This window comes from Aplidium turbinatum, chromosome 16 (assembly GCF_918807975.1).
Source record: "Aplidium turbinatum chromosome 16, kaAplTurb1.1, whole genome shotgun sequence".
Taxonomy (NCBI): domain Eukaryota; kingdom Metazoa; phylum Chordata; class Ascidiacea; order Aplousobranchia; family Polyclinidae; genus Aplidium; species Aplidium turbinatum.
Window position 1 is genome coordinate 17,639,011 of NC_137487.1, and position 20,193 is coordinate 17,659,203.

Below are 20,193 nucleotides of genomic sequence, written 5' to 3' on the forward strand. Positions count from 1 at the left end.
CTGGACTTTGGGCCTTGCCAGCGCCATTGAAAACAAATTTTTTTGGGTAATTGTTTTTGAAATGTATTCTTGAATGTTCAGTTTACTCATTTTAATGCTTAATTCCGGTTTGAAATTTTCCTTTAGTATGCCTTTAAGCTTTTCACAGCAAGCTTAGAAGAAATATACAACCAAGCAACCACACGGCATTTAACATGATCCATTAAAATTGAACATAAACTATAAGCTACAAACGTTTTCGGCCATACACACGTTAGCCCTTATCAAGTAACACAAAAAAAAATAACTGCTTATCATATCTACAATAAAAATGAATAACTGATCTAAACACTGAATTGAAAAACGAAATGCAAAATAAAACGGCAGAGCATAGGAGAAAGGCACATCACATGGCGTTTAAATTGCGAGGCAAAGACGCATCGTATGACGTATCAAGAAAAGACGTTGAGTAAATAAGAAGCACCTGAGGCAAACAACTGTGTTTTGAGGCGAGGATTGTATGATTTTATTAGCAAAGCCTCGTGGATTTTAGTGTCGAATTCGGTGGAACATTTACGCATAATTCTAAACGACTCCAAGGATGGTTTGTTATTTGAACATGTTTGACAATCGAATATGTGATCTTTAATGGCACTTTGCTTGTTCAAATTAGTTAAATCTACGTGCTCCCTCACTCTCGTGGCCAAATGCCGCGTAAACTGGAAACAAGAATTTGCTGGAACAAGAATTAGAACAAGGGTTTGCAACAACACAACAACAAACTTGCCACCATCTTGTTTACGCATCACTGAGGATTGTGGAACTGAAGCGTGTCGTAAGTCAATTGCTAACTGCCAGTGTTATTTTTGTGCACCATAAAACAATATAAAAAAACCAATCAACTTCCGAGTGGAAGAAGAACTCCTCAAAACTCACAGTTATTGCAAAACTGTGAGTGCTAGTAGGCTGTTAATTAACGTTTGCATTTCTAAATTAAGCATTGATCAACAATCTGATGTCTAAAAAGAATAAACTTGAACATACATAGCCTTATAAACAAATTAACTTTTTTATATAAAATGTTTTTTAGTTGGGAAACCAAACTTTTGTGCGATGCCGTTTGAAATTTCAAACGACGCACCAAAGCGTCGCAATGCACAATTGGAGAACCACTGTAACACACGAATAAAACATATACAATGTTAAAATGTCGTATTTTATTATTTATGCCGAAAATTTAGATACTTTCACGGACCCCATTAAAGTGCTGCTCGGACCCCCGGTTAAGAACCGCTGACCTAAAACCTAAAGAATGCAAATACTTTTAGATACAATTACTGTTGTGTTGATTGCTCTCTGCATCACACCAAGTTCATATTCTTTAATTTTAAACACCACGAACAGCTTCATGGAGCAGTTGGGCTACAAATGGTAACTGCGAAAGTCCTGATCCCCAATGCTTGATGGGAAATAAAAGAGAGATAAGATCTTGTCTGGATGAAAATGGCAACACTGCAGCATTCAGCCAATGTAACGGAGGAGAATCAAGTTCCAGAAGGGTATAAAGTTATACTGATTAATTTTAAATTTTGATGCAAGTGATTCAAATGACCATCACTAAGTAACTCACGATAAAGGTGGTCCCATACTTGATTCCAAGTATTATGTGATGAGAAAAACATGTTCTCATTCAATGATGTTAGACCTCTGACAACAAAAAATCACGGTCACACAATTTTCTACACCTTCAGTAGAGGTGGGAGTGTTTAACAACAGCTATCTTAAGCCGGATATTGAACCGGGTTTGTAGTATTGGAAATTCACCGCTGATCTTATTCGCTAAAATTATATGTAGTGGATGTCACCGATGTTGTCCTTCGACTAGGTCTATGTTATAGACAACCAAAAATTCAGTTTTTTAGTTTAAATTTCAATTTCTTATGCACTTTTGTGAATTGGATCACCCGTTTACTTGAGATACAGTAATTTAATTTTGCCAACAAGACTTCAACAATCGGAAACTTCACTCTGTCAATCTCGGTGACCGGGCCGCAGATTTTTTTTCCACGAACTTTCTGTCTCATTTGCATATTTCTGTAAGTGTAGCTATTACTGGTTACCGAGCGGCGCGCGTAACTGCTTTTACCGATTCATTTTTTCGCGCAGTTTTCAAAGTCAGCAGCCAATTTTGGCCCTCCAAGGTTCAAATCTAAACATTGAACCTAAAAAAAACGTTGCCTGGAGACACATGTAGTCTTGTCAAATTAAAAAAATTGAGAAAAGAAATTGGTTCTGATAACTCTAAAAGTAAGATTTTCCGAATTAATTAAAATTAAACCTAACCCATTAATTCTAACCCTACTTATTTTGAAAAGCATTTGTGCAAGCAAAAATTAATTTAAATAAAAAAAATTGACTTCGATGGGCGTCGAACCGTTGTTCTCATAAACATTAGTCACAAGATGAAACCATAAACTAAACAAGCCAACGAAAAATGTTTGTATTCACACGGTATTAATACAAACTCTATGCAAAGTAACAGAAAGTTCGTTGGAAAAAATCTCCCAACCGGGCCTGTGTCAGTGATTCAAAGCCGCTACTGTCTACAAGTATGCAAAACTGCAAGGACTAAGGTCTGTAAGAAGCTTTCCCAGTCCGAGAATAAAGTTTCAATTAATCAATCACTTCAATTACATATCATAGATGTAAAAAACAAATATTGAGTCAGCGAGTTTATCGAGCGTACAGAGTCGTTAATTTGTAATATAATTCTAACACAACTAAACTTTTTCATTCCATTTCTGAAGTTTTGAAACCATTGAATTTCTATTACATTATTACAATGTTTTAATGACATTGCAATACGTGTTGAATGACGTGTCATAAATGTCTGGCTGCATTCAGTAGCTTTATTTTCAAACAAACTTTTTATTTCAAATACTAAAATATTATACCCCAAAAGTTGCTTTTGCACCCAACAAATTTCTTTCTCGCTACGTTACTGGTTGATGACCCCACGACTGGACAGTATGTCGTCGAACGTTTACATAGAAAAACCTTAGTTAAATAAGTATCGCACCACTAATTCATGCCTCTGAGGTTTCAACCATTTCTAATAAAAGTCCACTTAATTCTTACTTTTATGAAAACTAATTAAACCCACACAAAGTATAAAAAGATAAAATGATAATAAGAAGTGGTAAATAGAAAGTAGTGAACTGATTCGGTAACAATATTTATGGGATGTTTCAGACTGTCAGATGCAACACGCAGTTATGCGAATCATTTTCGGCTTTCTCATTTAGACCATGCTCCACAACATGTGGAGCTGGAACCAGAATTGGAACACGGGTTTGCAACAACGCAACAACGAACTTGCCGCCATCTTGTTTACGCAGCACTGAGGATTGTGGAAATGAAGCGTGTCGTAAGTATTTTCAGATTTCGTTTTAAATGCTTGTGTCGCTTTTCTCTAAACTGTTTGATTGACTGATGTGCTTGTTAAATTTTATTTTATTCAATTTCACCTAGATTCAATTTCACTCGTACCATTCAAGTAGAATATCTCTACTGCAGTAGATTCATTTTATTTTTTGCTTTTTTAAATAAATCAATTAATTAAAACATGTTTGTACTTTAGTGAGCAAAGATGTTTGTTAAGTTAGCAGAAAACTATTCAGTTATAAGTTAACAATTTCGACTTTGGCAAATGACATGAATTCTTCATGATCAAACTTAGGTATTAATTGTTTCCATCACAGTCTCTCAATGACTGGTAAGATTAAAGTGATTACAAGAATTCAACAACTTTCTTTTTTTGTTTGTCGGCAGTTGAGTGTGGTATGAGTATACAGCGATAAATTCTGATGAGCCCGGCCTCAATGGTAAAACACGTGTCTATCGCTGTCTATTCTTGAGACACTATATTCTTTCGTTACCATGGAAACAAGGCCAAGAGGGTTATTTAAAAAAAAAGTTTAAAACGTTGACAGTTAAAATGTTGGCTAGCATGGAGGATACACCGTACTTATGGTTAGAGAATCGTAATAGCTCGCTGTACTGGAGATTACTCAGTTTTGTGCTGGTAGCTAGGAAGAACGCTCCTTCTATAATAATTGTTATTTTCATCAGCTCAAATATCATCATGGAGCAATTGGTTTCCAAACGGAGAATGTAAAAGTTTTGATGTTCAATGTTTAGTAGGAATAAGAAGAGAAATGAGATCTTGTCAAAATCAAAACCAAAATCCTGTCGCATTCAGTGAATGTCCTGGTGGAGAAACAAGCTCAAGGAGAGTGAGTTTGTTGTAGCAATTACTACAGCTTGAAGCTTTTAAGTTTCTACTCAGGTTTAATCCACAACTGTACACGATTAGAATGTATCTTGATGTTATCATATTATCAACTATCGTCGTTGTCTTTGTTAGTTCCTTCATGGCTTCCTAAAGATACGGCCTGATTTGTCACATTTTGCAGAAATTTCCAGAATTTGCTAACTTTTTGCGAATGTTAAATAAATTTTTTTAAAAATTATATTTTTACGCTTTCTGTACTGTTTTCCCCAGATGACACAATAGGTTTTAACATCCTCAGATGTTGAAAAACAAAGAAAATCTGATTTTGAAGATTTTAGTCAGACTGTTAATTTTTCAATAACAGTCTGATTCAGCGTTTTTCAACTTACTTTTTCTCATTTTCTACTGTTTCCCCAAGGCAACAAAAAGCTTTTATATCATTAGGAAACAGCAAAAAGTAAAAAAATCTCAGAAAATGTCAGTCAAACACCAGCAGTAGCTCTAATCAAAATCTGCAAAATGTGACAAATCAGGCCGCATCTCCAGGTGGCCATGGTTCCTTTGTAGACAAAGATCTATCCTTTTACTATCTGTCAATGTTTATCAAGATTAAGTTATTAGCTTCCTAGACTCCACTGGAAAGCAGCCAGTATGTAGTCTTAACTGCCAAACCCATTTGTTCATAATTTGCTACCATTTTGTTTAACTTATCTACCTGGTAATTAAAATCGGTTTTTAGACTGTCAGATGCAACACGCATTATTTAAAACCACTGCCAATCTTAGTCGCTACAATTATATGTAGTGGATGTCACCGATGTCGTCCTTCGGCTAGGTCTATGTTTTACAGCCAGAAATTCAGCTAACCCTAGCCGTGTGTTCTTGAGTTTAAAATTCCCTTTTTATGCACTTTTTGCGAATTGGATCACCTGTTTATTAGAAACACAGTTATTTAATTCAGTCTTAACATGATTTGGTAAATTAAGGTTCACGTTACTTCGCCCAATAAACTCAAGATACAGATTCTTGTATAATATAAACATCTTTTTGTACTAAAATATCTCCTGCGATGGCTATTTCTGTCAAATTATTGATTTTTTTTATTAATATTTTGTATTAAAATATAAAATTGTCAAACAAAAACATAAACAGACATAACTCAGCAACAACACTACATTTAACATTATAAAAACAAAAAAACTAATAGCGAACGTTTTCGGCAAGTCATCAGCCCTTTTCAAGCCAATACGAAATTCTTTTTTAAAGATATACTACAGAATCAAACAGTATCACAGCAAAAATGTGGTTAAATGTAAACATTTGAGAAACTGCTTAACTTCCTCACACAAAATAACTGAAAAATTTCGCAGCACAACGGGTCAAGTATTTGAGAGGTAAAATTAATTAATTGTTCAGAAAAGGGCTCAAGCAGATTACGCAAGATGGACAGAAGCACAATACGAGATAGTGGCACAAACAAAGTAAAAATACGAGAAGCACAAGACGTGACAATCCAATCAAAAACTGTTAAAAGATAGAAGGCTCCGCTAGCAAAATCTTTCAACCTGCTTTAGGCTACATTCTCAACTGTATGAATTTTTAATACAAGTGCATATCTTACAATAGTTAAAATCAATATGTGCAATCCTCATGCTATATAGGCTACGAATAGGGATTTTAGGCCCGGTACCAATAAAATCATTGGGGCCTAAATCAAAACAGTGAAATAAGAAAAACGCATCATATCTAAAAAAAAATACGCGGTGACTTCTCAGGTGTTTCCTGGCCTCTTGGAGCGATTTCGGGCCGAGGTCCAAAAGTACACCGGACCCCTTTCAACGCTACCTAGGCTACAAATCACACTTGAAAAATCTAAGAAGTCGACGTGATGCTAAAGTTTTTAAATCGTAAAACATAGCCTTGGCCACTTCAATTTTATTCAAGTTAGAAGTATATTCTTTTATAGACAATTCCTTGCAATGAAAACCTCTGTGAACTCTATTCTGATTTTACATTGGAACCTTGCTCAGTGACATGTGGAAGTGGTATGCGAGTTAAAAGACGGATTTGTGTTCGTGGAAATCACAATAATCTTCCTACCCGCTGTTTGGAAACGTCCGAACAGTGCTATCAAGGCGCTTGTAGTGAGTTTCGAGTTTTTAATTTCTAGTGTATGCTATTTAATAGGAAGCAAAAGGTTGCACAAATTCGAAAAAAGCTTCTACTTTTCATAATCAAACGAACAAAAATTTCGATGATTTAGATTACGTACTTCAATTATTCTTGATTCAATTTTTTCTCTTCTGAACCTGTGACAAAAAAAAAAGTTTATAATATAGAAGAGGTGTTGGTTCAAATTACACAGTGATAAAAATCACACGGTTTCTCCTAGGAATGGTAGTCCACTATCCCTAGTTTCTATGTTGCAATAGGGGAAGGAGATTTAGAAAGGTTTTTGGTGAATAGTCATGCTCTAATCGACTGAAAATATGGACCATCATATGACCATTTTAACAAGCTTAAATTTATGACTCTGGACCGTCGTTTTTTTACTTTTTCCGGTTTCTTTTAGTGATTACGGATATTTTCATGCAGTGCTGCCATATAAAGTAACATCATCACTTTTAAACCCTTTCTGTCTTACAAAATTCATCCCTTTGTAGGCTATATATAAAGAGCTTCTTTAATTAAAGTAGGCTATGTTTGAATTGTTGAATGGCGGGTGTTATTGCATTTAGCTTAAAATAGTTAATATTTTTTTTCGAATAACAACACTTGTTCAGCTTTGGAAAATGGCAAAATTACAATTTTTCATTATACAGTTTGGTGCGAGTGATAATACAAACCAACTAGGTTAATTTGTTGCTTAATAGGCTAAGCTCTTCAAATAGGCTTCAGCTTTTGGTAGAAATGCCTTTTAACTCATTGGCATCTACGATAGTATCGTACCGTACTGCAGTTGCAACAAAGGTTTTCAGTTGCTCATGTTGTCTGGCTGATGCCTTTAATTTGGCATTGCCCTTGTGTTTATCCAATCGTGTCCGAATATACGTTGGACAAGAATAAAAGTCTTTAAATGCAAACGTTATCCAGGGAAAGACATAAATTAAGAGACAGTTACTCTGAATGGGGACAAACTGGAAGTGGTTGAAAAGTTCTATTATCTAGGAAATGTTCTGAGTTTGAATGGAAGGGTGCAAGATTCAATGATATCAAGAATAAGAGCTGGTTGGAAAGAATTCAAGGAAGTGTCCCGGATTCTGTGTGGAAGAATGATTTCCAAGAAAATTAGAGGCATTGTTTCTTAGACATGCATAAGAAGTACAATGTGCTATGGAGCTGAAAGATGGGCGATGAAGATCGAAAATATGAACAGGATGAGAACACCAGAAATGAGAATGATGCAAATAATAATGTGTAAAAAACTTGAAGGATAAAATTAGAAATGAAAGTATTCGAGAGATAACAGAAGTAAAAAATCCTTGAGTTTCTTAGAAACCACCGTTTGCGATGGTATCGCAGCATGAGGAACGTATGTAAAATGACAAAATTCCAGTATTGGTAAAAAAGGTTTCTGTCCACGGAATCAAATTGAGAACCCAATCAAGAAATGGCTAGAGTTGGTAAGAGAAGGCATCAATGTAAGGAATCAGGTTAGAATTAACTTCAATAACCGGAAAGCATGGATCTCATCTATTAAAAAAGAGACAAGTGGACGATGGCAACACCACATTGGCTAACTTTAAATTGAGAACCGCATTCCATTTACTGCATGGTGTGCTGACGAATAGTGTAAAGTAATTTGATTTTGATAGCCCTGCATTCAAATGCATGTCATGAGCCCATAAGCGTTTTCAGTTGCAAAATACTGCCCAGAAATATGTTTAGGCCTAAGCAATGATGTACGCGTATACAAAAAACATTGACGCCGTCAGCGTAAACGCAAACGTTCGAAAAACCATACGCCGTATGCGTCAACGTAACTTGTAGAAAAAGTTGGCGGCGTCAGTGCATACACTAGCGTAAACTCATTTTGTTTGCTAGGTGCCAAACATTCACACGGTATAAACCACTCGAGACAAACAAGTTTTATTTTGAATTTCCACGAAGAAACACAAGCATCTGAAAGTGTTCATCTGACATTTTGCTGCGTTTTGGTTTCAATATGTCTTTGCCTATTGAAAACATTCTTTCAACTGCAAAATTAAAATGCAAACAACAGCTAAGACATTAAAAAGTATACGTTGACGCTATACGCTAAAAAACCGCGAAAACTTTACGGCGCAGCCTCAAACGATAACTATCCCAAAAAATGTGGCCGTAAGCGTTAGCGTAAACAAAAAGTCTACGCCGCAAGTCTACGGCGTAGAATTTGTGGCGTATACGTACATCTCTGGGCCTAAGGCAAAGCGTTGCACAAGTGACAACAATTAGGCTATATATGAAAGATTAAAGTAATGTTAAGTTAGGCCTATAAGTTTTTCTTCCAACTATCTTGAAAGCATTGCAATGACAAAAAGGAAACATCTTTGGAGATGGAAACCAAAATCTAAACATATGCTTTGACTCCATGCAGAGGAAAAATCTGAAAACAGTGCCTATCTACAGACATTGATTCTAGATGTATTTACATATTAACTATGAACTAATTCGTGGAGGGGATAGAAAACTACCAGAAGCTTCTTTGCCACAAGCAGGGCCGTTGAGAGGATAATTTGGGGCAGGTAGCAAAGAGATTTTGGGCCTCAAATCAAGACATTTCTAAGAAAAATGTACTATATATCATAAGACCACGCGGTAGTTGTTTCATGTTCCCGGTCCCTTTGGAAAGTTTAAGAGCCTCCAAAATCATCCTGTACCCGGGTCCAAAAGTACCCCCTTGACACCCCCTATAAACACCACTGGTCACAAGTAAATCATAAATCTCCTAATTAAAACTTATGGTAGGCCTATGTTGTCTGGATCGTCCAATAAAAGGCTTGCACTGAAAGAAGCAAGTGTGTATGAATTGGCGTTAAAAAATCAAAGCAAATTTGCAAAAAACTGTTAGGTTACACTATATAAAGTAGGCTAGTCAGCCCTATAAGAAGCCAAAACTAAACACACCACAAAGATCTTTAAGTTTCTCAAATCCTTGGATGGGCTATTTAATTCTCAAAAGAAATTGACAGCTATCTAAATTCTAATCAAGCAGAAATTATCAATACCGATATTGCAGACAAGTTGTAGGCCTAACCTATGGAAAGTAGCCTACATTAAGTCAGAGATACATTCTCACCCATTCCAAAATCCAGCGATATTTTTAGGTTGAAAAAGGACCCAGGAACGACTATTTCACACCTACGCAATAAATTTCAGGTCTGCCTTGACATAATTGCATTAAAAACCAATGTGACGCTAGAAGACTTCAACGAAGCAATAGGAGCTTATTTAATATATTAAACATTTTTAAAATATCCAAAATTTTCAATTCCATGTTCAAAGGGGAAAACGTTGTTTTTTAACGCTAAAAGTAAGATTTTTGATGTTTATACATGTGTCTCCATAATATTCACTATTAAAATATTCATTTATTATTAAAATATTCATTTATTAAAATATTCGCTTGTCTTTTACAGTGGTAGATTGTATATCATCACGAGCAAGTTCGCTTCCTTTAGGCGTCACCTTAGCTGCCTGCAATAATTCTGGACACGAGATGGCCGATCCACCGTCGGGAAGTTTAACTTTTACATGTTTAACCCTTATCGGTATAACTGTATACATTTTGTAAACGCAAGAAAGTGAACGCAGCGTAATTTTCATCATATGTGGTTTTGCAAGCACCCAGTAAACTATGATAAAAAAATGAAGTAAGATTGCTTAGTTGGAAGCATGGCTTACTACATAGAGGCCGAGACAACACGCAATGAGATTGTTAAAACTGGGGGCTTATGGTGACGTCATAACACCACTGTCTTCAATCAGACGGGCATTGCACGTTAATATTTATTACAGCAAAGTAGAACCTGGAACAGCATTAAAATATTAATAGGCTATGTTGTTACGGAATGGCTGCCTACTGAAATCTTAAATAAACCTTTGTATTTAGAAAAGTAGCAATATTATAATGTAGTTTAAAATAAAACAATAGCCTACTCCATTAGCTACAAGTAGCTTATGGACTCGCTCAGCTGACGCATTACGGGACAAGGCTGGCCTGATACACATAATCTCAAGTAAGTAATTAAGCTAATCGCCTGACTTAAACTTACAGTAGTATTACACAGAACACTTCAGAAAAAAACATTGATAAATATTCAGAGCTACTGCAGCTTAATTGAGACAAATAAAAACATATTAAGATGTAAATAGGTCTATACTGTACATTTTAAACTTTTTAATACCAAATTTGACCATTGTTAAAACGTGTTTGAGTAAGAGCAATTTTTTTTTAGGAAGTGCGATTCCTTTCACCTTAATATAACTTCCGGCACTCAGTTAGCTCAGTGGTTATGCGCCGGACTTAAAGTCAAGCGGTGCTGGTTCGGGTTTCAGGGTGTGCGCTTGAGCAACGCATTTCAAGAACTGCTCTCCCTTCAGCGGCACCTAGTGGATGGGATAATTATCCAGAAACAACACTTGAACAATTGTCGGCTGCATTGCCGAGTGGTGAGAGCCCTGGAACGACGTTTGAAAGGGCGCCGATTCGACACCGCTCAAGAGCATGCGGCTGTGTCTTTGGCAGGACACTTAAAGGCATGCCTGAAGGTGGACACGAAGATTGGCTTCCTTGCCTTCCCGTCCAACTTAATCTATATCTTCAATCACCGGGCGTAAGCCTAGATACGACAAACAAAACTTGAACAATCGAAAACTTCACGCTGCTAATCTCGGTAACCGAGTCTGCGTCAAAAGCCTCTACAAGTGGGCCTATGCCAGAGCAGAGGTGTCCAAAGTCCGGGGCGTGGGCCAAATCCGGTCTGCAATACGTTTTTGTACGGCCCGCGCCTGCTGTCGCACAATGCGTTACTTTTGACCTGCGGACACACAGAAATCATACAAATTTAACTTACTTTTTTTGAATTAATGAAGACAGTATTTGCTCACAGACGAAAGCCACAAAAGAAAAGTTAGAATCATTGTTGCGTTATACTTGCAAAATCAACTATTGCCAACATTATAATAAGTGATGCAGTTCAGCATTCATTCATTTTCTTTTTTGTAAATACAACAAGTTCTGTTGGGATTTTGCCGCAAATATAATGGACTTAGGCTACTGCTATTCACTTTTTTCTGCTGAAACCTTGATCGATAAGGCTCCACTTCACCCGCAGCTGATTGACTTGAACTTCTCTGCGACCCCGATAGCAACATCTTTCTCTCGTGCCTTTTTACCAGCCGCTGGATCAAAAAAAATTTCAAGAAATGGCAACGTTTGCAAAGAAAATGTTGAGCTTGTTCGGTTCAACTTATTTGTGGAAGCAGACGTTCTCGGTTAAGAACTTGAACTGCATGAAATCAAAGCTGGGCGACTGCCACCTAATTTTGCTATACACTATCACTAACCTCGAACCCGACTTGACCCGGGTACAGAAATCATTCAAGACGTCAGTTTCATCCTTCACATTAGCACAGGTGCGTTTTATTAAGTTTCTGGGTGTATTAATTTCTTATGGAACTGCAGATAACTTAGCCTACAGCTACAGCCTAACTTCACATGTCTCGTGATATGTATGTGTAACATGTACCATGTTTTTAAACAACAAATTTAAACCTATGAGAACATTTGGCAGAAACCTATGAGATCTACATAATAATGCAACAAAATACTTAAACCTGCATACTGCATTGTTGTATGAAAATGACATTAAATAATACCATATTGCCAAAGTGCATCTTTACGCAAAACAAGATTGTCAGAGGCTGTTGGCTAGCGGGAACTTCTGTAACATCAAATCTGCCCGCCTGGTAAAAAGTTTGGACACCTCTGGCCTATGCGAATTACCAGGAATAACCCACCAAAGGCTTTGTCAGTCCGAGGATGAAGATTCAAAACCAAGGCTGCGTTTGCCCAGAATTTTGACTGCCCAAAATAGTGCCGGTAAACTGACATGTTAATCAAGTGATAAACTAAAATTAGGCCGTTTAGCAGTGAAACTCAGCACAAGCTTTCGAGTTCAAGAGGAAGATGGATTATTCCATACAAATACACGTGCACATAATCATACAACCTAACGGAAAGTCCTGAGCGCAGGACAGGATTTCCCAAACTTTTTCGCTTTCAAGTTTCAAATCGTACAAAATTTTCGCCACTCACCATTGCACCTGATGCCTGCAGCTATCCACTTGATTACCACTCGCTACTTTTGTCACATGCACTCCTCGAAGCAGAATCGTACTTTTGCTGCTCTTGTCATTTCAGTCCAAGGCTAACGAGTAACAGCTTTTTTCGTTCTAATTCTTGTGTTAAGTTCAAGCTTCTTTTGTTCTGTTGTTTAGTTCAGCAGTCTTAGGTTGACTGTTTTGTTTCAGAAATTGCAATTCGATCATTTTTCTTTTGTCAGCATTCAAAAAAAAGAAATATCTGTTAGCAACGGAGCATCCAGAAAAATAAAAAATACAACAACTGGTTGTGGAAAAATTTGCGTGTTGTAGCTTAAATGAGACAAAACTATCAGCTTACAGAAAAGCACGGTTTGTCTCATAGGCTACGGACGTTTTTCAATCCACTGCTTGTAGAAGAAAAACAGTGCAGATGGCCTTCCCAAATGTAGATTCAACTATTAGGCTATTTTTTAGCGTAATGATCACCAGCTGCTGAGGAAAGAGATCCTTGTAGACTGGAAAAAAATGAAAGTGAATTAAATCCATTTCTTTGTTTAAGTGTTTTGTTTTCTTTTCCTTTTCCAAGATTCAATAGACTCTGCTTTTTATCACCCTTGAGCAGAAGCGGAGACTTGGACTAGATGTTTGAGCAGGTGTCGAGCAGCCATTGAATTGATTGGTCATCCAGTTCACGCACACCATTTGGCGCATGATAGATGGTGCAGTTGCAGATGGTGTGATCTGCATTATGCTCCTCCCAGCCGCACTCACAGATTGCGGATGGTGCCATCTCCCATTTGTACATATTGGAACGAAACAATTTGACACGACTGTGCAGACGGTCGAGCAGCACCCAGGCCTTTTTTGACTAAAACATTCGGAGATGAAGCTTTGAAGTCTTGTAAAGTCCACAATGGCTCAAGACAGGTTATCGGCACTAAGCATTCTGTGTAGGCCTAAACATGGCTAACTAAAGATACGGCCTGATTTGTCACATTTTTGCAAAAATTTCCAGATTTTGCTAACTTTGGGCGAATGTTTAAATGATTTTTTTTTAAATTCTATTTTTACGCTTTCTTTACTGTTTTCCCCAGATGACACAATAGGTTTTAACATCTTCAGATTTTGAAAAATAAAGAAAATTTGGTTTCGAAGATTTTAGTCAGACTGTTAATTTTTCAATAACAGTCTGATTCAGCGTTTTTCAACTTACTTTTTCTCATTTGCTACTGCTTTCCCAAGGCAACAAAAAGCTTTTTTATCATTAGGAGACAGCAAAAAGTAAAAACATCTTAGAAAATGTCAGTCAAACACGTGGAGTAGCTGTAATCAAAATCTGCAAAATGCGACAAATCAGGCCGCATCTCCAGGTGGCCATGGCCTACAGTATTTAACACTAAAACGGCCGAGGTGTCGAAATCGACACTTTTAGAAATTTAGTTCACTAATTTGGGCCTTAACTGTTATCGCAACGTTTTCAAAGTTTTAGTAGCTTCCCAATTATGCTTACATTTTATTTATTTTTAAAAAAAATCTTTTTATGTTATCTACAATGTGCCGATATACCTCCAACGGCCTAGGTGTCGAAATCGACACCTCATACAAATTTAATAAGATTTGTAAAGTATAAAAGGTTTTCTGTGTGAAAAAAACTTATTCAATAGTTTTCACAATTACTTATAGCGTTTCTCGTGGTAATTGTCCAACGCTTGGCTTGATGTGTGTTATCGCTCGGCTTGATTTTAGGTCATCGTACTGAGTTTACAAATCAGCGATTTGCAACAGATAAGATTATTCTGCATCAACAATTACACTCCGGATTGGAGCCTGCCTATCGATGAACAGGTATTTCCAATGGAAAACAGTTGTCCTTTCATCGTGTTCATGCCAAACAAACCAGACATGTTTGGATGTTAGCCGAGGTTCATTCAAAATACGTATGCAGCACCGTACTTATCGTATCTCGGAGCTATTGAAAGAAAGCAACGAAATGTAAGGCTTCTCTCCGAGGATGTAGTGATCAGGATCACCACCAATTTACACAGACAAAGCGGGTACAACGTCGCCAGTTAACTTCTGTACTAGGGGGAATCTTGCTGGTTTGCTACAAGAAAGAAATATAACCATTGTTGGAACTGTTCTAGCTAACAGTAAAGGACTGACAAAGGAGATGACCAAGGGTGGAGGAGAAAGATTTTCCAGTAGATTCTTCTACAATTCAACGAACAACTGCATGCTTGTAAGTTATCAGTGCAAAAAATGTAAATGTCCTTTCCACTATGCATGACAGCCCCAGTATTGATGCAACAGAGAAAAAAAAACCTTTTTTGATCCATTTTTATAGCGAGAACAAAGTAGCAATTGATGTGTTTGACCAAATGGCAAGAAAATGCACCATACATGCAGCAAGCAAAAGATGGTCTCTTGCAGTTTGGACAAATATGCTAGATATTGCAGCTTTGAACTCTTGGATTATTTTTAGAAAACGTTCCGGCAGCAACATCAGCCGACGTGATTTTATCCTTCAGATTGAGAGCTTGAGAACTGCTCAGTGCTCATGTGCTGAAACGAAAGCCGACACTGTAGAGAGAAGAAGAGCAGGGACGACCATCTAGAAAACGCAGAAAATGTGCTGGATATTATTGCAAAAACAATACAGTTACCATTTGCCGCCACTGTCGAAAAGTGGGAAGTGTGATAATGGTGACTGGAAAGTGATAGAGTGCAAAGGCTGCAGTGCGTGAAGTGTTTGTTTGTTTGTTTAATTTTTTTCCCCTGAATAAGAAAACTTTGTGCTATTTTTATGATAATTATGTCTTCGCTCTGTTGAATTTTTAGATCATCGTACAAAGTCAAGATAGAGATACAGTCAAGCTTCGAACTGATTAAAACCTGGTAGCCTACGTCATAATTTTCGTCTAAAACCAAAAAATGAACAGCGCAAATAGGTGACAAAAGTAATAAGTGCTTCAAATAATTTTATCCGTGTAAAATAAAACGAACTCTTACTGTTAATTTTGCGGAAAAATAAAGTTTTTGTGAAAAGTGTCGAATTCGACACCAGCGGCCGTGGGAGGTATACTTATTTTTCGGCCGTTCTAGTGTTAAAGTTTTAGGCTGCAAGTTTCGAAACCGAATTTTTCAAGTAGAAATGGAATTTCTCAGTCCAAGGATAAAGATCCAAAATCAACCAAACAAACCATAGAAAATAACGTAGTAACTGAAATCAGCTTAGTTACAATATTGTAGAAAATACGCGAGAAAGCAAGGACTTTGTCACAATTAATATGCGTAGCCCCGCAACAGGCTACATTTTTGTCCAAGAATAGGTGAACTGTTTTATGTTGAATTTTGTCCTGAGGTAACCTTTAATTTCGCAATATTCCATTGCGAAACTTAATTCTAGAAGATTCTGTATTAGGTGCGATTCTCGAAACTTCTTTGACTTGTTGACCAAAAGAATGAGTTCTTGTGATGTAATATTACCCTAGTCTCTGGAAGCTTTTGTTCAAAGCTAACCTATTATAAATAGCCTCTTGATTTAAGTATGATTATATTATTAGAGTTGTGTAAATGGGGATTAGAAGTTGTAAGGCAAAGTATGTTGAAAACGATTGTATTTTTTTTTAAACGATTGTAGAGTTCTAGATAATAGTGAATAGATTATGAAAATGGAAGTTATTGTCAATTGTAAAGTAGCTGTTGCAAGTAGGCTAGTGGTGTGAATGGTTTGTATCTATTTTCAAATCGACGAAGATGTTTTCTGTTAAGAATTTAATGTCTTTACGTGCTGGAAGTGGTGAACCATTCGTCAGTTCAAGGATTTCATCTATCATTTCACAAGTCGAACTAGTCGACCATTTATCTCACTGTTCAAAGTTTGGTATCCCAATAAACTACGTCATCAATCTTTTCAAAGTCTGTTTAAGTGTAAGAGATATAAATATTTGTGACATTCTGGGGATTCTTCCGGGATTACAGGGTGCGGCCAAAGTCCTTGGACTGGTTCAAAGTGTAATATTTCTGTAAATAGTGAATAAAATTGCAAATATTTTAACGGGGTATTGCAAAGACAGTAACTAACAATCGTACAAAGTTTTGTTCAATATGCCCCCCTCTGGCCTGAATAACACGCTCAAGTTTACTTCTGAAACTCCCTACCGCTTTACGTAGGGTTTCGGAGTATTTTGCCCCATGCTTTTTTGAGACAACACTTCAACCCCTCAACTGAGTCATGGGATGAAGCACAGGCATCTGCCTCCAATATGTACCAAACACAAAAATCCATTGGATTCAGGTCAGGTGATGAGTCAAACTTGTCTCAATGTACGAATTGGTGTTAACTTTAGCGCCTTGTGGGACAAAATTGAGGGGAGACCTCCAGGTTTTGGAGACAGCGGCCCACACCATGACAGAAGACGGTTTCTGGAGCCTGTTTCATGGAGTCAGGAATGTCTGCAGAAGAGTTAGCAAAGATACGATCATTTGTCGGTTACACACTGCTTCGACATTGAACAACTTTTCATCTGAGAAAATGATCTCTCCTGTGTCCGTACCTGACTTCATTTTGTTTAGATGAATTTTAGCTCGTTCGAGTCTCTTTTCTTTTTGGAGGTCTGTGAGGTGTTGGCAAGTTTGCGTTTTGATAGGGGACAACTTCAGATCGGTTATAACGATCTTCCTGATCTAAACTTCTAGGGCGATCTTCGGCACTGCTCAGTTGTTTCTGCTAACAGTGTGATAAACTGTTGATTTCGGTGATTCAAGAAGCATTATTATCTCTGAATTGGTCTTACCTGCTCGATGAAGCTCAACGATAGCTGCACGTTTATCACTCATACTTGCAAATAAAGCTAAATTATGATAAACTGATGACACATTCTGAAAGATAAGGTTTGATACTATAAATATGCACTATCAAACACTTACTAAATCTATTTAAGGATATAGTAAATTAAAATTTAATTTTAGTCCAAGGACTTTGTCCGCACCAGGTACATAAAAAACTGAAAAAAAAATGAATAAATCAATAACAAGCAGCTAAAATAACGAATGTCAAAACTGAGATGATTGAAAATCTACAGAGCATGGCTGAACAAATGGGCCTAAATGGCGATAAAAGTCCCAGTTTGTGATAGAAAAACATCGCAAGCTCATGGACCAAAAAGCTCAGCCAGAAGCTGATGAAAGAGAAGAAAGAAAAGCTGCTCGTGAAATAATTACAGTAGAACTAGAAGTTGAAGGAAAAAGAGCTCAACATGAAGATGAAGAGAAAAGAGCACAAAAGGAAGCAGAAGCTGATGAGAAGAGAGCACAATTTGAATTAGAAAAATTAAAACTAGATTTGGAAAGCAAGAAACTGAATATCGGTGAGCGATCTATGTATGCTGACGATAATAGTATAAGTGTTACTATGGCACAAATTAGACGACCAGATTTGCCGTCGTTAGTCAATGGAAAAGATGACATGGATAGCTATTTATTAAGATTTGAGGCCTACTAATTTTAATCTGTTTGATGTTTTGGACTAATTAAAAAAGGAAAAAGCTGATACAGAAACTCGATAATCAATCTTAACCTTATCTGTGGCGTTGGCAGTTGTGTTGATCAGATGTTCAATGACCGAAATTTTGGCTGATGTTAGACCTTCTACATTTAGCTGTAGCAGCGTGATGCCTTCCCTTACGGTGTTAGAATATACCTGCCCTAACAAGGGCACATGCTCAGGGGAGGCGTCACGCTTATCAGACTTCTTTGTCTGTGACCTGCAATTTTTGCAGTTTCTGCTTCTGATTGTCGTCATTAGCCTGAAAAAGTTTCCAGTTACCAGGATTCACCACGCGGAGGTAGACGACATGTCAGTGCGGTGCGACGGAGCAAACAGCTAACCACATCATCTTTGGGTGTCCCATATATTCCCCTCCCAATGGAATAACAGGCCTCCGCACAATTGACGATCTGACGAAAAGTTGGCTCCAAGTCCTTCCATTCGGCTGATCACAAACTTTCTGCTTCATACGAACGACGACGACGACCTTATCTGTAGCGACACGGGGTTTTATGAGGACGCCCCACTCCATCAGTGAAATATTTCAAAGAAGGAAATATGCTAGAAATGTGAAATTTCTTGACTTTTAGTTTTTATTTTTTGCGAATTTTCTAAACCTACACTGATCATTTTTCTACTTTCCTGCCCTTCACAATAAGCATATCGTCTCAGGTGGCTGCACATTTTCGTGCAATGGTAGTTATATGTATGTTAATGTTAGTGCAATATAAGTGGTAGTGCAATTACTTTGAAATGTAGAAACGTGCAAAAATGCCTTATATTAATGAGCACAAGTAATTTTTTGTTTAGTTTAGTTATAATTCAAAAATTTCAATTTTGAAGCTATTTTCAGGAAATTAGAATAAAAACCGATATTCTGACGTTTTTTCATCTCAAACACTTTATTTCAATAAATTTGTTGAGTACAAATTTAATTTCTATACGCACAGTACACATGCCTATTACCTTGTAAAATATTTTGGTTCTGTGATTTTTATAGCGCCCGTTATTAGCGATTATTTAGCACGGGGCTAAGATAGCGCGTGACGTGCTTTCCGCGTACGAAAACAGCTCGTCTAAGATAGGGTTAAACCATGCAAGGCCGTATTTACTGCTTCTCAACTCTCCGGCTAAGGGCCCACGCATATTTAGTTTGTACATGTAACGTTTAATAATACTGTAGCTTTTTTCTTTTTTTGCAAAATTTTTTCGCTCGCTTTATTCACTTTATTCACCTAACCAGCAATGTTGGGCATGCATTGTTTTGGAAGTGGATTAAAGGAGTGAACATTTTTTTGTGTTCCACAAAAAAACTAACAAAATAATGTAATATCTCGAAGTTAGCACTGCTCACTCAAATAGCCTTGTTAATTAACAATTCAATTGATAAATTTCAGTGTTAATGTGACGTGAAATTACTATTGGGGAAGCGAAGGGGAGGACACCTCAGATAGATTTTCGAAGTTCTAGCCTGCTAAAAGGCTATACACCATACTAAACTACTATACAAATTTTCAAGACATAAAATATTGGAATCCTTCTGTGGTCGTAAATGAAACTTTTTAGATGGTAGCTAACTTAAATTTTAAACCAAACTTTTTATCCAAATCAAATTTTAATTGATGATATTGATTACATACAAAGCGAACTATAGTTACATACAAACTGTGCATCTTGATAAAAAAACATTATTGCCCCAAATATGCCTAAAAAGTAACCAAAACAAGACTATATTTGTCAAGCCCCCCACACGTTCTGTCCCACTTTACTTTTCCCGACATTAAGTTTTGCATTGTCCATTTATCTTATAAATTTTGCTTTGCTAAAGCTCTGGTCTTTCTTCAACTTTTTTCCAGATCCACTATTGCATTGTTGGCATATCTTTTTTTCTAAAAGATCTTAGAGTTTTTTAGACTACTCTTTGCTAAAATAATCAAAGTGACTTTTTTCCCATGATTGAAAGAGTTTGCAGCCAGGAGTTTCATAGGAGCCCCAAAATGGTGCTCACACTGCCCTAGCACTACATATGCCTTTGAAATACAAAAAAATTCTTACCAATTAGTTCA

General features: G+C 36.9%; 1 protein-coding gene across 1 annotated transcript in view; it reads left to right on the plus strand.

Annotated features, from left to right (window-relative positions):
• The first annotated feature begins 774 nt into the window (after positions 1 to 774).
• The window catches only part of LOC145785275 (uncharacterized), a 92,467-nt gene continuing 73,048 nt past the window's right edge, over positions 775 to 20,193 (plus strand). Inside the window, exons 1-7 of the mRNA XM_082596952.1 lie at positions 775 to 814; positions 1,384 to 1,538; positions 3,232 to 3,406; positions 4,111 to 4,274; positions 14,326 to 14,491; positions 16,877 to 17,044; positions 17,718 to 17,948. Coding sequence (XP_082453078.1) covers positions 1,443 to 1,538; positions 3,232 to 3,406; positions 4,111 to 4,274; positions 14,326 to 14,491; positions 16,877 to 17,044; positions 17,718 to 17,948 — 1,000 coding nt within the window. The 5' untranslated portion in view covers positions 775 to 814; positions 1,384 to 1,442. The remainder of the gene's footprint in view (positions 815 to 1,383; positions 1,539 to 3,231; positions 3,407 to 4,110; positions 4,275 to 14,325; positions 14,492 to 16,876; positions 17,045 to 17,717; positions 17,949 to 20,193) is intronic.